This window comes from Pelecanus crispus, chromosome 5, assembly GCF_030463565.1.
Source record: "Pelecanus crispus isolate bPelCri1 chromosome 5, bPelCri1.pri, whole genome shotgun sequence".
Lineage (NCBI taxonomy): Eukaryota > Metazoa > Chordata > Aves > Pelecaniformes > Pelecanidae > Pelecanus > Pelecanus crispus.
The window spans coordinates 451,565-463,428 of record NC_134647.1 but is presented as its reverse complement, the minus strand read 5'-3'; the positions used below and the strand labels follow the sequence as shown (position 1 = coordinate 463,428).

Below are 11,864 nucleotides of genomic sequence, written 5' to 3'. Positions count from 1 at the left end.
AACTTATGTCCTTACTGTTCATGCTGTTTCCCTCCTGTATTTATGACATGCTAGTTGATTAACATGTAAGTTATTGTATCTTAGACAAAACTGCAATTTCAGTAAGGTATAGGCAGCAGAACAGAATAACTAACTTTTCAAGATAAAGATCTTCTAATGTAAATTATATCAGTAATACATCGGTAATAAAAGATGGTAAAATCATAAGATAATGCAGAAATAGGAGGAATTGTGAGGTATGTTTTCAAGTTTTTAGCAGGTTCTTAATAAAAATGGAAGGAAGGATCATTTTGATAACTGACAGAAAAAAGGGCTCGTTAGTATGCAATGGACAGAAGACTTAAATTGGTCATGATGATATCAACAAAAGCAATAATAAAATTCCAAAAACAACAATAAAAAATTTGAGTCACATACAAGTGAGAAAAATTTTAAGCGAAATACCATGGAAAGTAAAACAGGCTGAAGGAATATAGAGTAGAATGGTTTGGGTTGCAAGGGACCTTAAAGACCATCTAGTCCAACCCCCTGCCATGCGCAGGGACGTCTTTCACTAGGTCAGGTTGCTCCAAGCCCCACCCAACCTGGCCTTGAGCACCTCCAGGGATGGGGCATCCACGGCTTCCCTGGGCAACCTGTGCCAGTGCCTCACCACCCTCAGAGTGAAGAACTTTGAGTCTACAGCAGTAATTTTAAAAGTCTATGATGAACAACCATGACAAAACAAAGAAAAAGGAATAAAGACAGGGCGACCTGGCTGAGGGCTGACTGAGGTGATAGCGGCTTCCACCAGCGTGAGATGGGACAGCAGTCAATCTAGCACTAACCCCTCATACAGTTCTCTTCCTTTAGTTACTCCCTTCCTCCTTCTCGCCTGACTTACACCATGCCCTCATGCTGCAGCGTCGCAGTCTCTGATTTTCCAGCGCGGCCTCCTCAGCCCGGAGCTGCGGGGAGTTCAACGCCGTGTTGACCTGCAGGAGCACGACATCCCAGCCTCGCCGCTCCCGCATCCGCCCCAGCCACCACCGCAACCTGCCTCCGGCGCGCTCCTTCCAGCTCCTGCAGCAGATAGAATCATAGAATCGTTTAGGTTGGAAAAGACCTTTAAGATCATCCAGTCCAACCATTAACCTACACTGCCAAGCCCACACTAAGGCAATCAAGGGTAGACCAGACTGAACCATGTCCCCAAGTGCCACCTCTGCCCGTTTTTTGAACCCCTCCAGGGATGGGGACTCCCCCACCTCTCTGGGCAGCCTGTTCCAGTTCTTGACCACCCTTTCTGTGAAGAAATTTTTCCTAATTTCCAACCTAAACCTCCCCTGGCGCAGCTTGAGCCCATCTCCTCTCGTCCCATCGCTGTTCCTTGGGAGCAGAGCCCAGCACCCCCTCCCTGCCCCCTCCTGCCAGGAGCTGCAGAGCGATGAGGTCTCCCCTCAGCCTCCTCTTCTCCAGGCTGAACACCCCCAGCTCCCTCAGCCGCTCCCCACCAGCCCTGTGCTCCACACCCTTCCCCAGCTCCGCTGCCCTTCCCTGGACACGCTCCAGCACCCCAATGTCCTCCTTGTGCCGAGGGGCCCAAAACTGGACACAGCATTCCAGGTGCGGCCCGTCCGGGCGGTGACCGCCCGCCCGCCGCCCCTCACGGCTCCCACGGCCCCCGCCGCCCCTCACGGCAGCGCTACCCCGCGCCCCGCCCCGCGCTCAGGCGCCGCCGCCCCGCCCCGCCCCGCCCCACCCACGCACGGGCGCTGCCGCGCGGGCCGCTCTGGTGCGCTCGCCCCGCCATGGCGCGGCCGAGGCGCCGTCCGCTGTCCCCGCCGCTGGGCAGGCGCCCTCCCGCAGGTAGGGGCCGGGGCCGGGGCCGGGGCCGCCCGGGCCGCCCGGGCAGGCGGTGTGAGGGGCGCTCCCGCTCCGCGGCGGCCGCTCTCCCCCTGGGCGCGGGCGGGCGGGCGGTCCCCGGGCCGCGGCGGCCCCGCGGCGAGCGGCGGGAAGGGAGCTGCGCCCGTGGGCAGCTCGGCGGATCGCTGAGGGGCCGCGGCCGCGACATCGACCGGCCGCGGCCAGCGCGGCTCCTGCGAGCGCCCGGCATCTGCGGAGCCGCCGGGACGGGCCGCGCCGCCCCGCCGCTCCCGCACCCGCGGGCTCCCGGCCCGCCCCTCCCGGGCCTGCGGGACGCGGAGCGGCGGCGGCTCGGGCGGGCGGGGCCGGTGGGCGCCGAGCGGGGGGGGGGGGCCGCCCCGTCCCCGTCTCCGTCTCCCGGCGCCGGCGGAGCGCTGCTGGGGCGGCCGGGTGGCCTCACCGCGCCCCGCCCCGGGCGTGAGAAGGGCCCCGCGGGGCGCGGCCTGCGCCGCTCCATGGCGGAGCGCACCGCGGCGCTGAGGCTGCGCCCGCTCCGCTGAACTGGCACTTGAGCTGCTTGACTCTGCACCTGGTAGAGCAGCGCGGCAGGAGGTTCTGCTGCTCTCTTAATCAGGAATGCGTCATCAGGGAATAGGGAGAGAAATAGTATCAATGTTCTAATGATTTTTTTGTTTTTAAATGTTCCAGTCTTATTCCTTGCCTCCCCTCCGTGAAAAACTTCCCCCCCGCCCCCCCCTTCCCCTTGGCGGTCTTTACCTGACTGAACGGTGCCCTTGAGTACGGGCCGATGAGCGCTCGACACGCCGCTGCGGGCCGATGAGCGCTCGACACGCTGCTCTAACCATGGCTCTGCGTAACCGCTGATCTGGAGTGATAGAATCCTAGAATCGTTTAGGTTGGAAAAGACCTTTCAGATCATCCAGTCCAACCATTAACCTACACTGCCAAGTCTACTCTAAGCCAGTCAAGGGTAGACTAGACTAAACCGTGTCCCAAAGTGCCACATCTACCCGTTTTTTGAACACAAATGATGCAGTACCTAGTGTTTAAATGCATGGCTGGGTTTGCTGGGGAACTTGTAAATGCGTACAGACTGTGATCGGCCCCTATGCCTGTTCGTTAGTTGTGTGGAGCTAGTCTATCGTGACAGAGTTAGCATTAGTAATTGTTTCCCGCGTGTGCTGGGCACGCGTACTGAGCTGCTGTGGGTTTAGCCTTTAGAACTGTCGTACTGTCGCTGCTCAGTCTGAGCCAATTAGGGTGTCCCCCCTAGTTTATTAGGAGCAGTTTTCGCCCGAAGAGCACAAGGCATAACCTGGTGTCTCATCGTACCCCTAAAATCTGCTTTGTTTTCTTTAAAGTTTGGGTTTTTTAAGCATGCTTTTACATTAATTTGCGATGTAAGTTTTTTTCAGCTTCGTTGCCGCTAGTCCTTTCCTGGATTTTTGTGTCTCTGTATGTGGCCGGGAAGGTTGAGTCGCACCTGAAAGGGCCTTTAAACCACTACAGCCAGTGACCTAGTGCGGGTACTGTTTTTTATTAATTTGCATGACAGTAAACTGTCTTGGTGAGGCTTACCTGTCACTGCAGTGGGGGTGACCATCTCTGGCAGAGGGGTATGGGTGGCAGGAATAAGTTGTTTCAACTGCGCATGTAGTGAACAAAGCAGGTTGAGGGTGGACATCTTTATTCTGACCATAGTATCCATAAGTGACCTCAGGATTCAACAAAGCTCAGTGCCTTTCTTTTCAGTTTGGGGCTTTGGATTTGGTGGTTTTGGTTTTGTTTTTCTTTTTTTTGGGGGGGAGAAGGGAGATTTTCCTTCCTTCCTTCCTTCCTTCTTTCCTTCTATATGGTGTTTTAAATATGGAAATTAGTAAAGATTTTGGCACTTGGTTCTTAACTGTTCCATTACATGGCTTACAGGGCACTTACAAAAATAAAAAAATTGAACTCTATATTAAAACTTTAACATGTCTCTTAATTGCTTTGGGAAAAAAAAAACAAATTACAAAGCAGGTTTCTGGTGCGTTCCAGAAGCATCCATGTTTAACTCTTCCACTGCTGTGGTTGTGTACGAGCAGGTTTGACAGCTTCTACTAGCAGCTATTTTCAAGTTAGTGAAAAGATTGAAGTAAGCCCTGCATTATTTCTTATCATTATAAATAACTTTCTTCTGTGGGCCTGTTGGTGGTAGACACAATTCCTGACTGGCCACTTCATATTTAAATATCTTTTCCCATATTGGGTATCTCTCTCCTTCCTGCCCACCAGCCCACACCTCAGCTCCCCCTTGTGCTTTTTGTAAATCGTCATAGCGTTAAAATGTCATTGCCTCCCTGTGTGTCTGGATCTCTTCACCCTGCTAAATTAAACCTAAAAAATGCTTGTATTGAGAAATCACTAATCCTGCACGTGTGTGCTTAGTGAAGGTCCCAAACCAGAAGTCATGGATCAGTTCCGTTACGGTTTTTTATCTACTTCCAACATTTTAGTTGGGGTCCCATTTGTGGTTTGACTCATTCCTAAAAAGCAAAAAAAACCTAAGCGCCTAATAAGCTGTGGAAGAATACTTGGGATAACTTCCACTGGTGTTCTGCATGAACTTGTTATAAAGGGAACGTCAAGAAGATATCTAAGATACTGAAATATTCCAGGGGTTTTTATGTGTGTGTGGTTGTTTGGTTTTAGGTTTTTTTGGGTTGGTTTTTGTTCTTTTTATTTTTATGATTTGTAATTCTTGTTTAAAGATGCCCCTCATTATCTCCTGCTTACAAAGGCAAGGGAGAGTTTCACACCTTGTGAGCTGAGGGTATTTAGAATCTTGATTCTCCATACTGGTAGGTAATTGGAAATGGTTGACACTTCCATTTCAGAGGAGACTTTTCATTTTGCAGTTAGACTCCCAAAAGAATTTGGTTCAGTCTAGATCTCTAATGTATTTGCAGCTGCTGAGATGGCTAGGTGATTCATTTGCTGCTTACACAGCAGTATAATTAACTGTATGCATGTAATTTTAAAAAGAAAAGAAAAAAACAAGTCTAGATATTGCAGAACTCTAGCACTGTAAGGCTGCTTTGGACATGACTGAAGGAGAATTCTTGTTTCTAAAACTAAACCTGCAACCAGGAAATACAAGGTGAGTAGTCAGATTTGATAGAAAATGGGAGTTAGTTACAGATGGACACATCTGCTCCCCCAAAAATGGCCAAATACATTTCTTACGCTGTTTAGCTGAGTAATTCTTGAAATTTTTTTCCATTCACTATTCACTCCTGCCCCCAAATATTTGAGTTTGAAAACTCTGTAGTCTTGATTATGCATAAGAACCGGAACCTTGCTGTTAAGATGAAGCAACTTCTTCAAAATAATGAGAAATGCATGCTAAGTTTGTTCTTTCTTATTCACAGCTTTAAAACTTAAAATATCCTCATGAACAACGAGAAAGTATTTTTTCAACAAGATGTTTAGATAACTTTACATGTTCTTTGTTCAGAATTGAATTTTCTGACATGCCTCAGAATCTAAATTGTTACCGTAGGTTGTCTGTAGCTTAATTAGTGCTAACTGGTTTTGTGATTGGCAGATATCTTAATAAAATATAATTAAACGCATTAGAACACAAGTACAAGATAAGTATGCAGCTGGTTCTTATCTGCATTATTAGGTTTATTTTAGAATACCTTGAGCAAATCAGGAAACCTTTATTGCTGTTAGTGACATAGTTCAAAATCCTGAAAGTGTTTAGAGGTTGGTTGGTTTGTTTGTTTTGCTTTTTTAAATTTAAAATGGAAACTATTACATCTGAGATTTATGGGGGAAGAATGCGTATTAACTTAATAAGGTGTTAAGATTTAATATAGTTAGCAGTGACCGAAATACCTCTGACTTCTTGATTATAATATTTGGAAGTTGATTTGAGTATGCCATGACACAAGTTTAAAGTCTTTGTTGGATCTCTTTGGCTTATTTCTGTGCATGTGTGTGTTTAAAAGTGAAGCATAGAGTTAAATATTGAAAGGTGATTTCTTGTTAACAATTATCTAGGGTATTTTTTTCTGCTCTAAGTGTACGTGATGTAGTATGTAATTCTGTAGATGTTTTTACATAAATTGTATTTTCTTCTTGCAGTCAAAGCTGGACGTATGAGAGTGTCTAAAAAGCAAGAAAACGGACCTGTTGCGAAAAATGCTAAACCTCCAGGAAAAGAAAAGACAAGGTATTGCACTGCAGGGCTTGTTCCCCCCTGCCCCATCGTTGAAGTTCATGAGTAATGGGCTGAATGTTGAAAACAAAGACAACTCTTAATCTCTGAAGAGTTTTTAATTCTTAAATTAACTTGTGCAATTTGTAGACAAAAGGCAGCTTTGAGGTAATCACCAACTTAAAAACACAAACAAACACACAAACAAAACCAAAAACCCCAACCCAAAAAACGCCAACTTCAAAACCTAAGGACAATGCCTTGCAATCAAAGGCAGAGGCTGAATCTTTTCTCTGTTGTCATGTGTTATGGAACAGAAATTGAAACAATGTGTTGTCTACCTGTACCTAATAAAGTAATGGTCAAACAGTTTCCAGTGGAATAACAATGAATTTTAGGCTCTCCTCATTCTGAAGGAAATTATACCCGCATCTCCCACCCCCACAAAGAGTCTATTTCCTGTATAGGCTATATCTCCTATTTCAATCTGAAATCTGATTTGGCTTTTTCTGTTTTCTACTTCATAAGGTTACTCAAGCTATTTTGCCCCAAAATGAAGGCATGCTTCTACCTTTGAATAAGGTAGCAGTGACTGGTTGAAGGGGTCATCACAACAAATATTTTCCTATAGCTTTGTCAAATGAAGACTGAATGTTTTTCTAAAATATATGCACTTTTCTTAAATATCACTTAACAAAAAGTTAAGTTGACCATTATAAGGATAAGAGGGTAATATTTTAATGACTTGCGTTCCTGTTTCATTCCCCTCAGAACAAGGACAGCCTGGAATTCATTCTTCCCTTGGAAACTGTTGAGCATTACTTTATTAGGTGTGGGTAGGGAACACATCTGTTGTTGTTTTAAAAGTGACTTTGTCATCTTGCTATGAAAAATCACTTGTAAGCAAATACTTTTACCTGTAGGAGTGGGCTCTGATTTCTGTCTGGATGTAGATGCCTCTCCTGTAGTCCCAATTTGGGACTAGTTTTGTGCATAAAAATAAACTGACTCAAAAAAAGAGTAAATATTCTGTTGTATCTCTTAAGAACAGAACTCCCTTCAAGCAGTCTTCATATTGTCCTTATGATAGCTTGCTCTGGGCTTGCTGGAAAGGCCTGTCCAAACTGGGAGCAGCTCTAGAATCACGTCTTTATTAAAACATATCTTGGAATTATCCAGAAAGCTGTGAATTACTCCTTCCACTGCTGGGGATTTAGGGACATGAGTTACTTTTTACCTAGGAGCCACCTATACTATGGAGTTTCTATAGTACCCAGGTAACCATTTATAAAAAGCCTGGATTAGGATAGCTAACTGGTCCGAGTGACTTTGTTCTGATACCCACTTTTTTTTCCACACTGAGATTTAAGTTGCCTATATTACTTTTGATAAACAGATTTACCTCTGGTGTTTCTGAATAGCTGCTGTCAAGAAGTCTTCCTTTTTAGTTGAATGTCTGTATGTACATCGCAATCATAGTATCAGTGTCTGACAGTCACTACAAAGTACTGTAATCTAGAAATGTTGTTGTGAAATAGATTATTTTGCCAGGAGTTTAAAGGGAAGCTTTTAACTAGACTGACAGCTGAACTCAGTTTTTGGACCAAGATGTGATTTTATTTTTTTCCTCTAAAATGTTGTAATCAGCTGGATAATGTTTAAATTAAGTGGATTTAGCCATGTTTAACACTGACATATTGACGCTATTTCTTGATAGACTACAGAAATCACCACTGTAGGTTTTTGTGTGTTTTTTTCCTCACTGGCTTGGAGGACACTATAACCAAAAATACAGTTTTTGGAACAAAGCTGAGCCAGTAACATGGACTTCTTTCCTGTTTACTAGCTCTCTGCACCAGAATCAATGGTTATTCAATATAGTATATGTACCTTCTTGGGATGATGGATTTCATTCTCAGGTTGCAATCACAGAAGTCAGAGAACTTTGTAAAGTAGTTTAGTAGCTATCACATACAGATTCCTTGCCTCTAAGTTTCTGGTTCCGATGAGATTAACTGAGAGGCTCAAAGTCGCCATCATAGCTTAAAGTGGCTACTAAGAGCTGAGATTGGTCTTGGCAGGAGCTGAGCTTTGAGATTCTCAAAAAAAAAAAAAAAAAAAAAAAAAAAAGCTTGCTCTAAAGTTGCTGTGTAATATATGGCATAATAGAATGTAATGCATCATGTTAATAACTAGATGCCTGCCTGACAGTTTTCTGACAATACATCACATTTGGCTATACCTCATTATTTGAGAAACTATTCAAAGTTTGGTGTGTTCTTGGGTTTTTGCTGTTGTTTTTTATAACTTGACTTGGGGTTCTTTTGGTTTGTATTTTTTTTGGAGTTAGAAGGTTTTTATTTTCGTTGATTGCCAGTTGTCTGTGTGTAGTTTTGCTGCTGTCTTTTCCATAGTCAGTTATCTGATGGCATAAACAGATCTTGAATAACTTATATTTGTTAGTGTGGCAAACTGTATCAATTGATAAATTGAAATTTCAGTAGGAAATGTGTCTTGCCCGATCCACAGAATCATTAACCTAAGCAGTATGTGGTTTTTCAAGAGTCACATTTAACGTATCTGATTCCATGTGTAAGGGTATTTATGATTTTTTTCTCAACTCCATTTTAAGCTACAGAGCTGTCACTGCAAATAATATTATCAGAAGAATGTGCAATCCACTGTTCTTCCTGTTGCTGAACTAAATTATTTCGCATCCACAGATTGTTTATTTGTGGAATATTGGTAACATGGCTGATCTTCATTGGAATATGAAGAAGTTAACGGGATAATCTTGCACAAAAAGTTCTTGCTTGACAAATTGCTGCTGTAAAAGGAAACATTCCCCAAAAGTACAGGGTGATTTTTTTTTTTCATCAGTCTAGATTGAAATCAAGAAAATTATAAAGTCAAATTTTGTAGCTCTGGATATGAGTGCTCAGCTTCTGTGAAGCTACTCCACAGTGTACAAAAAAATCCCTTTTGAGATACTTAAGGATATTTTATATATGTTTTTTTTAATAAAACTGTATCTAAATAAAACAGCCTGAAACACAAGATTTTACATTGTTCTGTTCTGAGGCAGCATACCTTTTTTTAGTCTTTAATGTGTTTAAAGGATTTAGCTCCAAAACTTAAGTTTCTATTACAAAATGTTTTGTATTAAGTCTGGAAAATGAAAGTGACAAGTGTTTCTGTGAGATGGAAATGCTAAACACTTTTTTTCTTTTGCTTTACAGTGCCATTGCCAGTTTTTCAAAAACTCAGAACATGGGTGTCTTGCTAGCAGAAGTGCTGAGCAAAGTAAGTACATCTGGAAGAACAAGATACATGTTTGTCAGGCCTTTGTAAAGCTAAACATTGGGGGGAAAAAAAAAAGTGAATTTTCCTTAAACTGCTGTCATCTGACATTTGTAGGTTTGTCATCTACAACTAAATATTCTTGAGATGATCTATTTCTTTAGCGGTTGTGTGGCTAAAATGCTAGATTTAGGGTTAAAAGTAACTACCCTTCCCTCCTTTCTGCTATGTTTTAATTCCATTCCTATTTAACGCTAAGTAGCCCCAGGGTAGTTATGTATAACTGTTACAGGAAAGTACAGCAAGATACTAAGGTATGTTGATTTAGATTTATTGAAATGTGGGGAAGAACTATCAGTGACATAGTAGGTTTGTGGCAGAGCTGGGATTACAACCCAGAACAAAACCTAGCCTTCGGTTCCCTATCCCACTGCGGAAATAGCTTTAACTTCTGTAAGGGTCCAACTTGGAGAAGCGCAAAGAGCTGCTTGAAGGAAGTGGATAGCGTCACTGGCAGGTGCCCAGTGGACACCACGATGGTGAGCTAATGTCAAGCTACTCTAAGCGATCCCCGAGACAAGAAGCACGGCACATTCCACTGTTGCCGCATATGCAGCTATTTCACCCGAGGCCTGACAGTCGATAGTCAAGCACCTTCTTGACTTCTCCCTTGGAAATACTACGAGATCATTTAAAATTTTGTGTCGCAAAGCTGTTGACGGACCCTCTATTTATCATTATGCTTACAACTACTGTCCAGTATCTCTTGCTAGGCTGTTGATGCAGAGTCTTACACCTATATTTTCCAAGAGCTGATTTAACAAGCAGCTTTTTAATTTGCATGATAATCTGAAGATCTGACAGTTGTCATCTATTTTTCATACACTTGCGGTCTTCAGGTTCTGAAGCATACAAGAGTTCTTCATCCATAGAGCTTAGTAAAACATCAGTTGCATCATTTCAACATAAGCCTTTCATCAACAGATGTGATTATAGCTTTAGTATGTAGATCTTGAATTTTTGCTTAGACTTGTTTATTAAGGAGCACAGATACAACTCATCCTGTTTCTCTTCCACTTGTCCCCATCTCCTCTGTTCTGACCTACCACTTCCTTTTCCTGTTGGTTTCCAGAATCTCACAGATGAAGCTTACTCAGTAGTTTAGAAAGTGATAATTAGATACTGTAATGATGATGATTTGAATCTGGGAAAATAAGAATTTCAAGCAACTTGCTTTTAACTCTGGAATACTGATTATTTGCTCTGCTTTCCTTATCTTGGCAGCTCATTCTATGAACTACTGAAAAAAGGGAGGGGAAAAAAATAAATAGTTCACTAAAGGTAGTCAGGCTAGTATCATTTTGAAAACTGAAATTATAATTCAATGTACAGAGTCACCATGAGTTTTATGTATCGATCATTTGAACTTTCTGTGGAGTTAGGTTTTGCTACCATTTTTAAACTACTTTTATATGGTGGAATTTAGGAAGAGAATAGCAAAAAAGCTGTATTCTATCACAACTTCCCCCCACCCCCCCCCCCCCTTTAATGTTACAGATGAGCCACAAAATTCATGCAGCAGCATTGCAGGTGGCTCACCAAAAGCCACACCCTGCCTTGGAGAAGTTCATACTGCCTAAAAGAATTTACATTATTCAACAACCACGGAAATGTTAAGATATTCATTAAAATACTCATGTTTACTTAAAAGTGAGTTTCTATTCTCAATAGCACTTAGCATGCTGTGGAAAAATGATCAAAAGTTGTGTGCCTTGTATCTTGCTGTATTTCTGTTACTGACAATAAAATGCTTTATAAGAAGAGTTACTAAATGTACTTGGGATTTATTAAAATACCATGGCTTCTGTCTAACCTGGTTTTACTAGTGTACAGTAAAACTTCAATGCCAAGAAGTCTAACAGCTTCACTTACTGTGTGAATTTTGACTGAAGTACTGGAAACTGTCAGCCGCCTTTTCTTTTTTTTCCTTTTTTTTCCCTAATTTAATGATAGCAAAGCTGAAGTGAACATGAACCTAAGAAAGCAGGTCACAACTGAAAACCATGTTTTTTGTTTTAATTTAGGCTGAGGTGTTCCATGCTGAATGTATGCCTTAGGCTTACTGCATAATAAGAAACTTCAGAAAGTCCTGGGAAAGATTTCTGTGCAGTAGAGAAAATACTTTTTTCTGGCATTTCTTTCTGTAAGGAAATCCAGCTCCTCTGCAGAGATTGCTCTGCTGGGATCCAGACAGTTGGAAGCACCAAGTGGAAAACAGTCCATGTGTGTGAACCCCTTTGGGGTTGGGGAGGGTGAGTGAAAGAACTACCTGACTTGGAGCTGAACCTCTGGGATGAGGGGGCAGATGGTGCGGGAGGAGTCACGGTGCGGAGAATGCAGTGATTGGAATATGGAATTTAAGGTTGGTAGAACGGCCTATGAGCCTGAAAAGCGATGAGACTGAGCATGGACCGGTAGTAGTAGGGTCTTGAGG

General features: G+C 43.1%; 1 protein-coding gene across 1 annotated transcript; it reads left to right on the top strand.

Moving 5' to 3' along the window:
- Positions 1 to 1,790: 1,790 nt before the first annotated feature.
- On the top strand, positions 1,791 to 11,047 carry DAPL1 (death associated protein like 1). The gene is made up of 4 exons (XM_075711659.1): positions 1,791 to 1,848; positions 5,998 to 6,085; positions 9,310 to 9,373; positions 10,928 to 11,047. Exons 1-4 carry the CDS (start codon positions 1,791 to 1,793, stop codon positions 11,045 to 11,047), a joined length of 330 nt encoding a protein of 109 aa, XP_075567774.1.
- The last annotated feature ends 817 nt before the right edge of the window (positions 11,048 to 11,864 follow it).

What these genes read in the sequence shown, in the direction of transcription:
- DAPL1 (XM_075711659.1), top strand. Translation starts at nt 1,791, where the DNA reads ATGGCGCGGCCGAGGCGCCGTCCGCTGTCCCCGCCGCTGGGCAGGCGC. An exon ending in GGGCAGGCGCCCTCCCGCAG is followed by an intron (nt 1,849 to 5,997) that starts GTAGGGGCCGGG and finishes TTCTTCTTGCAG; the next exon opens with TCAAAGCTGGACGTATGAGA. An exon ending in TAGCAGAAGTGCTGAGCAAA is followed by an intron (nt 9,374 to 10,927) that starts GTAAGTACATCT and finishes TTAATGTTACAG; the next exon opens with ATGAGCCACAAAATTCATGC.